The sequence below is a fragment of the Rhineura floridana genome, chromosome 1, assembly GCF_030035675.1.
Source record: "Rhineura floridana isolate rRhiFlo1 chromosome 1, rRhiFlo1.hap2, whole genome shotgun sequence".
Taxonomy (NCBI): Eukaryota; Metazoa; Chordata; class Lepidosauria; order Squamata; family Rhineuridae; genus Rhineura; species Rhineura floridana.
Genome location: NC_084480.1, coordinates 146,839,874 through 146,857,208, shown reverse-complemented (window position 1 = coordinate 146,857,208; position 17,335 = coordinate 146,839,874). Strand labels below are relative to the sequence as shown.

At 40.8% G+C, this 17,335-nt stretch overlaps 1 protein-coding gene across 4 annotated transcripts in view; it reads left to right on the top strand.

Annotated features, from left to right (window-relative positions):
* Positions 1-17,335, top strand: part of WRN (WRN RecQ like helicase) — an 82,958-nt gene that overhangs the window by 33,998 nt on the left and 31,625 nt on the right. For all 4 annotated transcript variants that reach the window (XM_061635643.1, XM_061635636.1, XM_061635657.1 and 1 more), the window contains 8 exons: positions 3,963-4,030; positions 5,158-5,266; positions 8,854-8,922; positions 9,841-9,923; positions 10,901-11,007; positions 12,238-12,425; positions 13,816-13,990; positions 15,718-15,899. In XM_061635643.1, coding sequence (XP_061491627.1) covers positions 3,963-4,030; positions 5,158-5,266; positions 8,854-8,922; positions 9,841-9,923; positions 10,901-11,007; positions 12,238-12,425; positions 13,816-13,990; positions 15,718-15,899 — 981 coding nt within the window. The remainder of the gene's footprint in view (positions 1-3,962; positions 4,031-5,157; positions 5,267-8,853; positions 8,923-9,840; positions 9,924-10,900; positions 11,008-12,237; positions 12,426-13,815; positions 13,991-15,717; positions 15,900-17,335) is intronic.

The window sequence follows — 17,335 nt, the reverse complement described above, 5'->3', positions numbered from 1 at the left end:
AAGGCATTCATACAGAGAACAGAAACACAACATGGGGTTGTTATCAAGAATATCAGATCAGATAGAGGTGGTGAATTTACCAGTAATTCATTTCAAACATATTTGGAAAAGAAGGGGATAATTCAAAGTCTAACTGCTCCCTTCAGCCCATCCTCCAACGGAACGGCAGAGAGGAGGAACCAGTCATTGCAGGATTCATTGAGAGCAATGCTAGCAGATGCTGATATGAATAACACTTATTGGGGTGAATGTATTCTGTACACTGTTTATATTCAGAACCGCCTAATGCACAGAACAATAGGCATGTCTCCCTATGAGAAACTGACTGGAAGAAAACCCAGGGTGAAACACATAGAACGTTTTGGGGCAAAATGCTGGGTACATGTTGCAAAACAGTCAAGAGAGCAGGCAGGACACATTTTGGGATTTCAGAATTCATATTATAGAGTTTGGTTGCCTGAGAAACAACAAGTAGTGTTAAGCAGAAACATAAAACTGATAGATAAACCTTGGAGAGACAGTCAAACAGTGATTCTAGAGAGTGAAAGCAAACAGGAAGCTGCTGATGTTCCTTTCGGGCAGCAAATTCCATTAAAAACTGCTTTAAAAGATTTAATTCATAGTGGCAAACGTACTGTTAAAAGACTGAGAGGTGAAGACATAACAACACATGATACAGAAATACCAAGTACTAGTGGTGCTGGTCCGAGTAAAATTGAGAGTGAAGAAGAAATGGAAATAGATATTGTCAGGAAATCAGAGAGAAAAACGAAAGGTCAACCTCCTCAGAGATTTGCATTTAATATTACACAACAGAATAATGAAACAGATGAAATTCCAGTAGAATGGGAAAAAGAGGGACCAATAGATAAAGAAACAATGGATCTAATGTGGAAGTTTTGTGTTGAAGAATGAAATATAAATGTATCATCAAATGAAAGTGAACAAACATGAATCTGTGAAACTTGTGTAAATAAAGAATAAAGAGAAACTGAACTGAAATGTAAATAGAAACTGTAAGAACACAAACCATGTACTGAAATGTATTTGTAATGAAAAGTTAATGTTGTAGAAAATGTAATAATTGTAACATGAAGTTTTGAAGTCTGTAAGTCTCAGGTGGGGGCTGTTGGTCAGTGACGCAGGCTGTGAGACTCACAGACAAGGTTTTTAGCAGAGAGAGAGAAACCTGAAGTAGAAGGGTTAAGCTGTGAGAACAGAGTTCCAGACAATCAAGGTCAGTGTGGCTGGCTGAGAGTGTGATAAGGTGGGAACTGGCAGGAACTCAGAGTGGGGGAAGAAATGTCAATGGAGAGAGATGTGTCTAATGTCTTTGCCTAGTAAAGACTCTTACATGAAACTTGCCTGGCCTGTCTTATTCCTCTTCTAAACGGCTTTTGGATTCAAACCACGTCTGACCTACACACGCACTCGCCAACAGGGATAACACCCTCTGCAGCTCTGCTGTATACTTTTTAGTATAGAAGGTATTTAAGATAGGACTGTCTAAGGTTGGTTGTATTGTCCCATGGTTTTACCTGTATTATTTTAAATTGCTTTTTTGTATTTTAGGTGTATGCTCCATGGTTTTAATGTCGTGAATAGTTTAATTGTATTTTAATTGTATATTTTTGTATGCTTTTAACCATATGTAGTTTTTATCTGTAAGCCGCCCTGAGTTCCAGCTTTGGAAAAAGGGCGGGGTAAAAATAAAGATTGATTCATTCATTCATACTTAAGAGAGAGTTAGAGAGGAGCAGGACAATAAAGGTTGCTTGCCAGCCACTTTCCCTCTGTCTGAGGCCAGTGGGAACCAGTCAAAACTCTGCACCTCATGAAGTTAGTATTTATTAATTTTCATTTTATTTATTTATTTTATTTAATATTACATTTCTGTTCCACCACAGGGTGGTGTACATAGTTCCCCCCCCCAGTTAAGTCATAGTTTAAAATAAGCTATGGTTTAATGCACACAAACACTTTGCTCCTTTTCCGCTCCTGTCTGTTCGATGTGGGTGTCAGCTCTGCACTGAGACAGCAGTGCAGACAGGGGCTGGAAATTCCTGGGTATTTACCAGGGCGGGAAAGTCCTTAGCTGGCAGTCTGGTCGTAAATCTGCCAGGCTAACGAGGATGAAGCATGATAAGGGCAAGGCCCTTTCCAAGCTTACGTGCCAAGCCAGAAGTCCAGAAGCGAGGTCAATAGAGGTCCAGGTTCAATTGCCAAGGGGTCAGTCCAAGATCAGGTTCAGGGAAACTGGAAACACACGAAGCCGCACCTGACGTTGTAGTCAGCAACAAGCTGAACCTAAGGTTTGTCTTTTAAGGAGCAGGTTTGTCAGCAGGTGTGAGCCATCAGCGTTTGGCCTTAAGTGGACAGGCCTGCCCCTCTTCTGCCTGACCTTCTGTTGTCTGCGTTCTGCAGGTGAGGGGGGAGTATCCTGTTCACTGCCTGTGTCTGGCTGAAGGGCTTCAGCTGTGTCTGGGGTGCTCTGCAGCTGAGGGGGAGAAGGAGCTGGGTTCTCAGGAGTTTCCTCCGTTTCTCCTTCTGGGTCTGCTGCTTCTGGGTCTGCTGCTGTTATTCCCAAGTCATCCTCGTCTGATGAGTCCTCCGACGGGGCCATGACAGTGGGAGTGGGAGAAACAAGTCATAGTCAGGCTTCTTGTAAAGTGCCAACCTGGAATCCTGGTTTGATCCCTTCAAACACATCACCAAGTGGTAAGTCAAGAACAACCCTTGGCTTCTGCTCATTGTTTGTTTGGCGAGAAACCATGGACTTGAGGTTGCATGTCAGGACAAGCCCGACTCTGGCTTATTTTCTGGCCTCCTCCCTCTATGTGGCACAGTTGGGTGGGGGAGGAGCAAAAAGCACTTGTGCATACTATGGTTTATTTTAAACTATGATTTAACATTGTGTGCAAACCAAGCCAGTGAGAATTCCTCTCAAACCCAACCTCGTTCATATTCTCTAAATCATGGTAATATGCAGAGGTATCCAGACAGACAGATGGGTAGATAGATAGACAGATATGAACCCTAACCCAGGGGTAGCCAATGTGGTGCGCTCCATATGTTGCTGAACTCCAGTTCCCATCCGCTCCATTTGGCACAGCCAGTGGTCAGGGATTGATGTGAGTTGTAGTCCAACTATATCTTTGGCTTCGGGGCGGTATACAAATGCAATAAATAAACAAACAAATAAATAAATACATAAATAAAATATCTGGAGGGCACCATGTTGGCTATCCCTGCTCTAACCCAAAAGAAGAGAGCCTAACATAGTTCATTTTTTAAACCAGATTTTAAGGAGTTGTACTTCTCAGACAAAAAAATGTGAATCACCACCATGAAAGCTTCATGTGAAAACACTCTTTCAATAGGCATATATAATGTGGAGTAGAATCTTAAATGGGCCGGGGGAGGGTCCACCAACAGGTTGATCACAACCAGAAATATGGCTATAGGAAGGGGAACAAAGCTAACCAACGGGCAGCCAGCCTCACTCCCATTTAAAATGCTCTGTTTGCAGTCACTTGTTTTTGCTGTATAGTAATGCCATCTAATGCTGAAATTTCTCACACTACATTAGTGCTCCAGCATCTCCCCTGGTTTACAGGCTGTTTCTAAGCACAACTCACAATGTTGGGTGTGACGTTTAAAGCCCTAAATAGCTTGAAAGTGAAGGCACTGATGTTGAGATCTAGATGATATCCTGAAGGACAGTGTTATGTTGCATTAATTATGATTGTGCCTTCAAATGGGAGAGTTCACACAAAGTAAAAGTGTTTGGAGAAAGCATATAGTGAGTTTTTCGAATTTGTAAGATAAAACTGGAAGACTTGGCTTTTTTAAAAAAGAAACCTGTATATTGCACATGAGATAGTAAATACTAAATTGCTGAAAAGATTCAACTCTTGTAAGCATTAGAACATTTTGTGTCATGTATTTTTCTTCACTTCAAGGGTCCAGTGGAAAGTGATATCTTCCATTTTGCAAGACAGAAGAGACAATCTTGTTGTTATGGCAACTGGTGAGTTGTCATTTAAGTTATCTTTAATAGCCCATGAAAGATGGTATGTTGGGAGTGTTAGCAAGTGTAGTGATATGAGCAGTTGTTGCCCCATGGGGAAAAAGATGCCAAGGATATCTTTGGGTCAGGAATGTGCAAGTTCTTTGGATATAATGAAATTCTTAGAATCCAAACCATTCTCAAGTAAAAGTTTGTTCATGGACTTGCCTGTTCTGTCCTACATACCCATTGCCCGATACTCACCCTATTTGGAGGGTCAGCACGGAGTGCATTTGGAAGGGGGCATGGCCAAAACTGTGTGGAGATGCAAAGTGTCTGTTTTGGAGCAATTCCTCCTTCTTTCTGCAGACCCCTTGTTACATTTCCACACTGTCTTAAGGGGTGTATCATACCCCTGGAATTTAGACAGCGCTTGTTGCGCTAAATACCCTTGGTATTTAGAGAGGACTAAGTGGTCAACTAACTGAGGAATGTAAGGTCTTCCTTCTACCTGTCTAAGGAAGTGTTCCTGTTGGAGTTTCATTGTGGGTGCAGAGGGGACACCTGGAGAAGGGCCTTGGATGATGAATGATGGGTCCAGGTATGTTCAAGCTGGTAGAGGCTTTCTGTTGTGTATTGGGGTCCTGAGCTGTATGGGGCTTTGTAGGTTAAAACCAGCTCTTGAACTGAAGTTGTTTGTTCAGACCACTTTGTTCCTGTCAGCTGTCTCGCTTCTCCATTCTGCACCAGCTGCAGTTTCTGAACCATCTTCAGAGCCAGCTCTGTATGTATGTCATGTTGCAGTAATTTAATCTAGAGTTTACTAGAGCATAGATTACTGAAGACAGTTTATAAAATTCCATGCCAATTTTAGCCTTGATGTAATTTTCCTCACATCTGCATAATATTAATTTGAAATGTTATAGGAACCTGACTTAAATTGGGACCTGCACAGAATTTAGGTTCTTATTAATATTTACATAAACATGAAGATAATATGCTGATATCAGTATATACATTCATATCAACACAAAGACTGATAACAGACTAGGGAGGCTGGGTGATGGGGCAGTTTTATATTTTTTTCAGGTATTGTATGAAATTTCTTTTTCATTCAAGTTGTGTTCCTTCAATATTTGTTTTTCCAGGATATGGGAAGAGTTTGTGCTTTCAGTTTCCACCTGTGTACACTGGAGGTACTGGAATAGTAATCTCTCCCCTTATTTCTTTGATGGAGGACCAAGTCCTTCAACTTGAGTAAGTATAACCCTGTCATGACAGAATGGATTTGTCTTCGTTATATGTCGTGATTCTGTATGATGAAAGTTGCCCTGTGAGGGCTTGGCCCTACAAAGGTAGCCTAAAACATATTTTAAACAATTAAAGTAGAAGCCATTTTGACTTTTTCCAGCTCTGTGACACTTTAAGGAAATATTTGTCTCTGTATCTTTAAATAGCCCACAGAATGTCCAAACACATCAAATGTGAATATAAGAAAATTCACAAAACAGCTTTAGAAGAAATGTGCACAGGATTAAGTATATAGATATTGCTATTGGCAACAGATGCATTATTTTGAGTAACACCTGAGGTGTGTGTGCAGGAAAGAGTTCAGTTATGTTGGATGCTTTCATTATTCTTGGACAATAATTTTGCTTTGTGATAATTTATTTATTTATTTATTTATTAAATTTATGCCCCGCCTTATGGCCAAAAGGCCCTCAAGGCGGCTTACAAAAACACGAATATAACACATAATACATCAGTACAATAATGCAATTCTCAAAATTAAATAACAAATAACATTATTAAAAGAAAAGAAAAAACATTTAAATGTGTCGCGATAAGAGAACCTCATTCAGCCAGGTTTTTATGCTAGATATGTATAGATGGGTTCACAGGCCAATTATATAGGATGTTTGGGGACACTCTTGTCCCGCATATGGTAAAACTTTTCAACAGTATTTTGGAAGTTCACCAAGTGCCTCAGAAACTGAGGTTTATTAGAATCATTGTTCTACCCAACTTGAGCAAGGATCCTATCATCCTATATTATTGATTTATCAGGATGCCAAGCTCTTCACCAGCATAACGACATCCATAACTCCATCTCTGGTCAAGAGGGACTAGACTGGCTTTATTATTAGCATGCTGTGAATCCCATATGCCATTTCCTTAATGCAACCTTATAGCAAAAGAAAAGAAAACTGGTGGAGATTGTGCCCCTTGACACAAGTGAAGCTATTGACATGCATGGCTGAGATTTCCTATTTTGACAACTTTGCCATTTTTGGGCGAAATGTATTACAATACAGGTCAACCTATACTAAGCTAGTCAAGCTTTGATATGGTTGATGGCATGGATTCTGTGGGGTATAATATGGGGAGAGGCACAAAGCAGGGATGCCTTTTATCACCTGTTGTTTGCTATCCCATTAGGTACATTCCCGATCATAGGGGTCATGGTGAATGGGGTGCCCCATGTGGCCATCCATCCATTTGGAAATGAGATGTTACAAAGAGAGGCTGTAGACAGGCTGCTGTTATGATCATGCTATGCTCCTTGCTTTGCTCACGTTACCATGATTCTGATTTGCTTTATGTTGGTTTTTAAGTGTCTCCAGGAAAATTATATAATTAAAAGCTGTTCCCATGAAGCAGAAAATGTTTTCAGATGATCCATTAATGTCTGTCCAGATCATTTTATTTTTTAAAGCCATTGCTGTAAAAAAGGGGCCTTCAAAATGCACAGTATTAAAACAATCCCAGAGGGGTGAACATGTTTCTGTTGAAACAAAACCTTGAGGCATCTTGTGCAGAGCTTGGAAAAGTTACTTTTTTGAACTACAACTCCCATCAGCCCAATGAACAGGCCATGCTGGCTGGGGCTGATGGGAGTTGTAGGTCAAAAAAGTAACTTTTCCAAGCTCTGACTGTGGCATAAAAGATGGGAAGTCTTTTGTGAACTGGATCCCACTTTGTTAAATACATGAAGTGGTGTTCTCATCATACTTGGCTGGTTTACATTTATATTATATGCACATATATGGGTACAGAAAAAAGAAAGGGCAAACTGTTGAAAGTTTGTGTGTGTATATGTGTGTGTGTATACATGGGTACAGGGGGGAAATTTTAAATAGTAATGCACACGCACACGGCTGTCAACTGAGGACAGATGCGTAATGCATCTGTCTAAATGGATTCTAGTCCATGAAAGCTTTTTCCACAAGAAATCTGTTGGCCTTTAAAGTGGTGCACGCTTCTAAATATCACTTTACGCTAAATGGTCACCAGAGAGGTTACAACTTTTGTCTGCACAAATTTACCTGTTTTGTGTCTAGTTTAACTGTATATAGAGATGTTTTTTATGACAGATATGTATTCTTACCTATCTAAATGTAGCAGGGTCTTAGAATTATTTTTGTAACTGCTTTCCTTGAATATCTTCCCTTCTTAAATAGGCTGAGGCGATTGTCTGAAACTGGAAGGCCGTAAAGTAGTAGAAGGTTAAGTCATACACCTGTGTGAATATAGGCTTAGGCTGGGTTGCAGATTATGGTCCGAAGGCATATGATGCTGCAGCCGTGCTGAACCTAAGCCAGTCTTCCTGGTCAGTGCCTGGATGAGAAGCTACTTAGGAATTCTGTCATGAGCTCTGTTAAAGAAAGAAAGAAGGAACGGAAACATAAAATGCTGTTTGTTTATTTAAACCACCACAACATACACGGCACTTTGTAGAGTGTTTTATGTGAAAATGACAGGTCCCTGTCCTGAGGAGCAACCAGGGGGAGGAAAGAAAGGGAGGCCTAAGTCAAAATAGATGAATGTGAGTGAGTGCTGTTGCTGGTCTTTGACAAGATGTCAAAAGTGATTACTTTCAGCACAGTCCTGGCGGCTGGAGGCAGGGGAGAAGTGGCAAACGTGGTTCCACATTACATACCAATGTACTGTATATCAGCACTAGTTGGCACAAGTTGACAATGCAGCAAACTACTGAAATACTGACATGCAGCAGTTCTTTTGAGGCTTCCCCTTTGTTTTCCCTAGGTGTGAACCCATGGGAAATGCAGTGAAATGTACTTGTTCGCATGATATTTTGGACATGTGAATTTCTTCAAGCACATATATGTGCTTTTTGAAATGGTTTTAATCAGTTGCAAACTGCTTTGAGATTTTAATAGTATGTGGTGTAAAAATATTTCAAATAATTAAATCGTACGACTATATTCTGTGAACTAACCCTGGGTGGAAAAGTATAGTATAAAACATATGCAGCACTTTCTCTGCTAGAGGTGTTCTGGTTTTCTTTTTCACAGTAAAAGAGACATTCCTGGTTCTAACAAAGGTGGGTTTTTTTGGAAGTCTTCCTGAACAAAAAGAAATAGTTTTGATGTTTTTGTAGCAGGTTTGAAGTCGGGGGAGAATTTCATTCTTTTTCCAAAGCGTGGTGTGGCAACCATGCTTCCAGAAGCATCTTCTCACTGTAATGTTCAAATAGAAATTTGTATGAGGGGATGTGCCGGCTTAATCTTCCACCACACCCCCAAATTCCTTTTTTGGGTGTGACATTGAAAGTTTGATAGGGGAAAGTGCAGCTCACTTGTGCTTCCATCTATGGTGCTTCTTTCGAATGTGTAAAGTCATGCTATGGGGCTGGGGGGAGTATTTAAATTTATGAAGACATAAATGTAACTTATTCTCATACTGAATTTAATTAGCGAAAGTCCTATTTCAAGGACAAGAACTGTGCAGTCAGTCAGTTTTTTTAATTGCTTGTAACCGATGGCCATTATAATATAAAAAAACAAAAAAGGCAAAACTTTGCTTGTGGTGTTTTTTTGCAGGATGTCAGGAATCCGAGCTTGCTTACTTGGGTCAGCACAGTCAAAAAATCTCAGAGAGGAAATCAAAGCGTAAGCCTATCTCTTTCTCTCTTTTTGATGTGGGGGAGCAAGTGCCTTTTCCTAGATAGATTCTGAAACTGCTTTTGAAGTTACATGTGTTAGGTCCAAACCCAACACACAAGCCATCACTGTCTACTCAGCTCACATCCACCCAGGAAGGTGCGGAGTTGAGAGCAAGAATCTATTGCCAGAGGCCAGGAAATAACACACACAATATTACCTTTGCAAAGGGGTCCCAAGACCTGCCAGCAAGTTGCCTTTCAGAAGTGGGAACCCGGTTTATTGAGACACACAAGATTATATAGCTTCCCCAATGGTTACAGAAAATGGGGAGCAGACGTCATAAAGTATAGAAAAACACTACTAGGCATAATAACTTTTAAGATATGGAAAGAGGGGTGCTTGGGATAACAAAAAGCCAGAAACATCTTGTCTTCTTTCAGACATAGACTTGCATATTTTATACGACCTTGAGATAAGCGCTCAGAGCTAAAGGAACAAAGGATAGATAGGAGCAGGGGAGGTTCAGTTACAAGTAGGATCATTAAACTAAGAAAACACTCAGGTTACATCTTGTACATTTGTAAGAGTATAGGTGTCAAGGTCTACAATCATGTAAATGAAACATAAACATTCTTTTGTGATACAGTTGGCAACATCATGTAAGATATGGTGAATAGATATGCACAGGGAAATGGGAGGGGAGCACATTTCCAGCTCAATCAGACTTTTATTCACTTTAGCCACTGGAATGTTTGGGGTCAGGTCACCAGGAAATAAACCGATATCTACTTTATATCAAGTCAATAATATTTCCATACCCAACACATGTAAAGTAAACATGAAAAAGCAATTGGAAATGTATGTAGCATGAACTCTAAATCACTGCTGGTAGGTGGTAATGCAGCATTCTCCTCCTTTTGATAGGGGCCACTATAGAGTTGTCTATATTACTCCAGAGTTTTGTTCGGGGAACTTGACTTGGCTTGAGGAACTTGACCAAACAATTGGTAAGTGGGAGTAGTTGATAGCATGAAAACACTTCAAAAGAGATTGCATTCCTTGGAATTGCTAGGGTTTTTATCCATTGAAGCCCCCCTTGTCTGTGCTTTGTAGTTCCTCACGTCTTCTGATAACTGCCAGAAAACAAGTGTGGGAGAGACTATGTAGCAGTTCAAGGATAATATATCTTTACGTGGGCCTTGAATTATGGGGAAGGCTCAGCAGAAGGCACATTTTTCTTTATTCCTTTCTCTTCTGCAAAATACCAACGTACTGTAAATCTGCAGTTAGATTGCAGGGTTCCATTTCTGTCAGATAAATAAAATTAAAGGCGGCAGCATCTTCTTTTTAAACTTAAACACAGGAGTGGCTAACCTGATACAACTCCTATCATCCCTGACCATTGGCCATGCTGACAGGGGCTGATGGGAGGTGGAGTCCAAAAACACCTGGAGGGCCACAGATTTCCCAGCTTTTACAACAAAGGCATGACATAAGATGGGTCAGAGGCCATATAAACAACCACCAATTAGAGGTTTGCATCAGAAAAAAAGTGAAATCCTTTCATCTTAGTAGCGAGAAAGTGTCATAAAATTGGAGCCAGGCAAGCACACCTCCACTGATTCAGTGCTTCCCGTTGGGTCTGCCTTTGTCTTAGCTCCTGGGGGCCAGAGGAGAGTCTGAACCAGCATCCAGTTTAGGGTTTGCCTCAGATGAGGTGCCTGCTTGAGTGGATTAGTTGGGCTTCTTTAATGGATTCTTTAGGTGCGCTGGGGCTTTCTACAGCATCCTAAGCCTCTTCCTTGGATGAGGTACCCCCAGAGTCTGGGTCAGACTAGCTTCTGACATATGCTTATTCAAAACAGACTGCTTGCATGAACAGTTAAATTTGCAAAAAAACACCCCACCCTAATTGGCTCTGAAATGTATATTGTTATAAATGCGCTGTAATCACATGGTTAGGCCTGTTTTTCTTTCCTCCTAGGTATCACATTGATAGCTGTTGATGAAGCTCACTGTATTTCAGAATGGGGGCATGACTTCAGGAATTCTTTCAGGTCTTTGGGGTTGTTGAAGAAAACTCTTCCTAAGGTACAGTTTAGTCATTACAAGGCTTTTTATTTTTTCTGATATGTGGCATTGATAAAACAAAAGTCTGTTCTCTGTGTGCTGTGTAGAGTTGCTGCTTCTGATGGCTCTGTCTCATGTCTTGCTTTTGAGCTATAAAGCAAAGCAGGTGTGATCATTCCTTGAGATTCAGTGTACTATACATACTACTCCTTCCATGATTTAACATGAGTGTAATGCTATCATGGGTTCAGTTCAGATGTTATGCCGAATTTATGCTAAAGTTGATTTGAACTTCCAAATATATGAGCAAGCTATGGTTATCTGCTCTTGTTTTCCATGTACTCAGCACTCCCATTTTTATAGCGCTTGGGCCTCTGGAAGAACAGCAACAGTCATAATCCACTTTTGTCAATTCACATGTCATGTCATACTATAATAAGCAGAAGCCGTGGTTTGCAAACTGATTTCAAACCTTAATTTCTGATTCTCGTTTGTTAGCTGACTGTAAACCGTGGTTTATCAATACAAACAACATACTACATCATAATTAAGTTTGCTTATCCATGTTAGGGCCTAATGGCTGAATTGTGCCATTGAGTTCTGGGGATGCATGAACAGATGAAGGGACCTGGGGAAGACAGTGTGCAATCCTGCAGCTCACTCCAAATCCTGGGAGCATTACATATGCATAGAGTCTTAAGAGCTGCCCCCAAATCCCTGGTATAGGAAATAGTGGAAGGGGGAAAAGGAAGTAAGAGGAGCCAGAATACGGAACATTTTAATCTGACTAAATGTTCTTTGTAAGTGTAATGTTGGCACTTAAGGGGAGGGTGGTGGTTATTCCTTAGAGTCTTCCAAAAGTACTTCTGTTGACTTTAATCTGACCCAGAACCTTTCTAGGACACAGTACCATCACATTTTATCATTTTTGTTAGCAACACTAAGGATACAAGACTTGAAAGTTTATCATGAAAGTTGACATTCTCAGAATTTTAAGGGGGCACACAGGTGTCATAAGACATATATTGACCCATCCCTTACCCAGGAGGGTAATCATTTATCTGAATCTCCTAGCAAGAATACATTTTTTTCAGGCATGCATCTGAATGTGAGAACATGCACACTGATTAGTGTATTCAAATGAAAGGTGCCTGATTATCGTTTATTCCTTAACTTTTGGATTATGATGTAAAAAGAGTGAATGTTTTTCATTTTTTCTGTATCCATTGTCTTCTGGTTTTTTCTTTTTAGGTTCCTATTGTTGCATTAACTGCAACAGCAAGCCCTTCCATCAGAGAGGACATAAAAGGCTGCCTAAACCTTAGGACTCCTCAGGTCACGTGTACTAGTTTTGACCGACCTAACTTATACTTAGAAGTAGGACGGAAAACTGGAAATATTATCCGGGACTTACAGCAGTTCCTCGTTAAAAAAAACGAGTGAGTGTATTTTGGCTAACTTTACCTGCATGCTGTGTGTCTCAAGGCTCCCCTTGAAACAAAAGGCTATAAATATTTATTTAAAATTGAACCCACTTCATTTTGAATGCTGGGGGTGGGTGGGGGAGGAGAGAATAACAATTGTTTGAAAATCTATACTGTAGCAAGTTCCCTGTGCCTAGTTAACCTTTCCCTTCAAACATAGGGGACTTAAAACGCTTCAGAAAGTGGTGTACCTTTGGACTTAGGTGAATCTTTAAAGGGAGGGAGTTCAATAACTATATGGATACATGCTATCTCTGTGCTTAATTATACTGTTAAAAGGATGCACTTGATTCATCTTGGAGATTATAGTGGAACACCTGGGAGGAGGTAGTTTTTCAGGTAGGCTGTTTCAGGCAGGGTTGGCACCGGCCACCCCTGCATGCGCACACTTAAATACATCCAGTCGCGCCACCTCTTGCATTGCTGTGTCGATGTGCAGATGCAGCAACGCAAGAGGTGGCAAGGCCAGGGGTATTTAAATGCATGCAGGGGTGGTATTGCCTGGGACAGTGGAGCTCCTGCTCCATGAACTGTTCCACATCCAGTTGCAATCATACCCTGCAACCAGATGTTGGTGGGGATCGTGGAGCAGGAGCTTCACCCTTCTTGCCCTAGCTGCAGGGGCTCTCGGTCAGTTGCGGAGGCCCTCACCCAGTGGCTGCCCGCTGGCGCTGGGCCTGATTTCAGGCCTATATGCCTGGAAGATCATAGGAAGTCTGTGCAGATGATGGAGCACTGGTGCAATGAGCTTCTGCTGATTCTTTGTTATTAGAGGGAACATTGGAAGTCAAATCTTGAAGTGGTGATGATCTTCAGGTTCCCCGTCTGCTAGGAAAGGGTGTGGCTTTCTCATTAGATGGAGCTTTGGGAAGAGGGGGGCATGCCTTTGGTCACCATTGCAGCATAGGCTTCTGAGAACATTCCAAAATTGCAAACCTGAGTTATGGAATATGGTGGGGGAGATTTAAAGGCCTATCCAGTGTGTGATAGGAATTCCATACCCTTCCTTCCAGTCATATTTTTGATCAGGGCAGCATTCAGTTTAAGTTGGGGGAAAGTGCTTTTGAAGTAGAAGGGTCTTTATACTTAGAAGCAGGATGAAAAAATCATCTGGGACTTAACAGCAGTTCCTTGTGCTTCTTAAATGTGTTGGTAGTCCACAACAGTAAATCAGTATTTTTCAAAGTTAATTGAAATAAATTGTTGAATAAATAGAACCAATTTTCAAGAAGGAAATTGACAATAAAGATTTGTCACAAGGCTGTCAACTTTTCTTTGTTTGTTCAATGAATATCCTAATGAGCTATTTCACGCAGAGCCACTTTCTTCTTCATTTAATTCTTAGAACTAGTTATGAATTTGAAGGTCCCACTATAGTTTACTGCCCATCAAGGAAGACAACCGAACAGGTAGCAGTACAGTTGAGAAAATTAAATATCATTTGCGATACATACCATGCTGGCATGGGAATCAGAGCCAGGAGAGATGTCCACCATAGATTCATGAGAGATGAAATTCAGGTAAGAGAGAAATATTATTTGCTTGTCATAAGATGGCTATGTGATTGTTTTTTTAGGGGTATACAGGGGGAAATTATGGAGGAAGCATCACGTATTTACTGAAAATATTCCGGTTCTCTCCCCACCGCTCCATAATTTTCTTTCCCAAGCTCAGCAGTCACAATCCAGCAATAGTTAGCTATGACCTTGTCCCATTGAAATCAATGGAATTTGTTTGTTGGAACTGAGGTTGTGATCCTGTACAGACGTCTGGGAGCAAATCTCATTGAATTCAACAATTCTTTTCTGACTATACGTGCATAGGATTTGGCTACATGTCTTAATATATTGCTTTCAGTTGGACTTCTAGTTAGCTCAAATAACTTTAGATTGAACCATGCTCAATGCAGCTACATTTCCTCCCTGTTGGTTATTTTGTAAGAGTCTCTGAATTTTATATCTTTACATTTATATCACAAATGCTCTCTATATAAGCACTATTTTAAACCATTATTTTCCGTTTTTTAAACATAGTAGGCAATTAATATAAAGGAGAATGTGTGTAGTAGGTACACATCCAGTAAGTGTTGTTTTGTATTAACAAGTAACACTTTAGGCAGGCTGATGACTGGATCCTTGCCCTGTGCCTGCCAAAACTCTGTGCACTGTAATCAATAAAGCTGTGGCCTAGTTAAACTTGCATAAGCCTCTGTGTTGGTGATACCTCCTGTACCTCACACCCTTGCTGTGTGGGCTTTCCTGGGAGGAGCTGAATGGAATGGGATTGTTCACTGCAAGAGCTGAATAGAGGGGCCAATCGTTTACTTGACTCTGGGGATTCCATTCTCTGTCAGAACAGCAGAAGGGCACAGGCAGAAATGAACAACTGAACTGTGGAGATTTTCACATGTATTTGAATATGGGATTGTCCTCTGACCTTGTGTGATTGAGTTGACTTTATATTTTATCTTGCACAGCCAGGGAGGCCCCATGTTCAGGTAAATGTGAGATTTCCTTTTTGAGTCAACCGCTTCTCCTGGTGGTGGGGAGAAGCGTATGCGACTCGAGACCTGTTCATGATCTCACTATGGGTGGAATCCCAGGAGCCAAGGAATGAGTTAACATGTCCACAATCGGTGATTATAAGCCATTGTTACGATGGTTGTAGCTTTCAATCTAATTTACATTACTTTCAGTCCTCAACCCTGGGAGGTGTCTCGCTTTCCACAGATGTGTAATTGTGGGCTAAGGATATGAATCCCAATGTCCAGGTCTGACGTGTGCTACAGGGATGGGGAAACTTCGGCCCTCACATGTTGCTGAACTACAACTCCCATCAGCCCCAGCTAGCATGGACAGTGGCCAGGGATAATAGGAGTTGTAGTTCAGCAACATTTGAGGGCCAAGTTTCTCATACTTGCTCATTAGATCAAATTTCCTTTCGTTTTCCTTTCCAGCTCAATACTAGTATCATCACCTGCAGAGAATATTATTAGTGGAGGCTAATTATGTTTGTAAAAAGAGATTTTGGCTACTTTGACTTCATTGCCTTCAATGAGTGTTTTGTATTCAGCAAACAGTGTAAAATGCTTGGAAATTCAGACTGAAGCTCATAGATTGAGACTGTAGACAAATCAATAGTATAAAAATTCTTGATATGTTGGATAGGTTAAACAGTTATATACACATTGAACTATTGCATGCATCAATATTAAAGTGGAGTTACTGGTATTGTGATTATTTTTCAGTGTATAGTAGCTACGGTAGCCTTTGGAATGGGCATCAATAAAGCAGACATCCGGACAGTTATTCATTATGGAGCTCCAAAGGAAATGGAATCATACTATCAGGAAATTGGAAGGGCTGGTCGTGATGGACTTCCTGCTTCTTGCTATGTATTGTGGACCCCAGCTGACATGAGTTTCAACAGGTAAACAGTATTAGTAGCTTATTTATAGGCAGAATAGCATTGGGGGGGGAAGAGCCAGACTGAACTTTGGGCTCACACTTTCCTCCCTCCTTGTGTGGTTGTGAGAAGTTTGGAAGGTTTTGTTTCTGATTTCATATAGCCACAGTTTAGCACAGGGGTCGCCAACTTTTTTTGAGCCACTGGGCACATTTCAAATTTTGAGAGAGAACTGTGGGCATCACTCACAACATGGGTTGTGTAGTGTGGCATGGCTGCCGTGGGGTGTGTGTGGCATAAAACAAAAAATTAGCGTACTGTCATGGTGAAGCCTTTCTCATAATTGTATTTCCAAACTAGAAATGGCTTAACCTGCCATAATTTCTGCCTGCCATATAGCTATTACAGGCACAAGTATCCTGTTTTTCCACAGTGCAGAAAAGCATAGGCTGCCATCCTGTACTCACTTGGGAATAAGCCCTGTTAAACAGAAAGGGACTTCCTTCTGAGTAGACATGTGTACCATTGTACTGTAGGTTAATCATACAGTGAATTCTTACTGAGTGCCCAGTCTTTAGCTCCTGTGCAGCAGGAGGCATACATAAGTCTCTTTGCAAAGAATTCACATTTGCCTTTTGGGTGGTGGTGGGGAATCTTCAACATCTACCCATACTTACTGTGTAGTAGTATTGGCAGAAAATACGTTTTAGGCACTACCTGATCTCAGATGAATCTTCCACAGGAAAGATGCATTGTGGTTGGTAGGGAAAAATGAAGGGCAAAGTACAGAGTAGAAAATAAGACAAAAGTAGGAAAAGGGAGGGGAAAGCAGAAGCTCTTTAGAACTCTAGGGATTCTTATTGCCTGGTATCCAAAGAACTCTCTTATCAATCAACACCTGGCTTCACTCACTGGCTAAAAATTGACAGGTGGGAACAGCCAAGCTGGCTTATTTCACAGACATCACTTAGAAGGGTACCTGCACATTTTGCTTCATAACTTTCTAGGAGTGCTAAACACTTTTTTTTTAAAAAATGAAAGCTTAGAGACTAGGGCCCCTGCATAGGGGCACCAGTGAACACCTTTATGGGTGCCAGGATGATGACTTTAGTTTAGCATGTTAACCGACTTTAAACTATTGTTAATGTTAACCATGGTTTGTCTTAACAAGCCAGCTTCATAACCCATTGTTTGAATTTTGCCTGTTTTAAACAAACTAGTTAAAATTAACCACATTTTGTCAGGTTTGGACAACACAAAAAGCCATGGTTAATCTAAACAATCTATTATTGTAAATCACTTTGGAATGACATTGAGTGTGTGAACCAATATATAAATGTAGCTAACTGGAAACAAAAGCTTCCAAAATCTTTCTCGTGAGCACAGAGGAACATGGCGAGTAAAAGAGGCCAAGGCTCACTGTATCTTGTTTTTGTTACACTAAACTGTGGTTTAGTGTG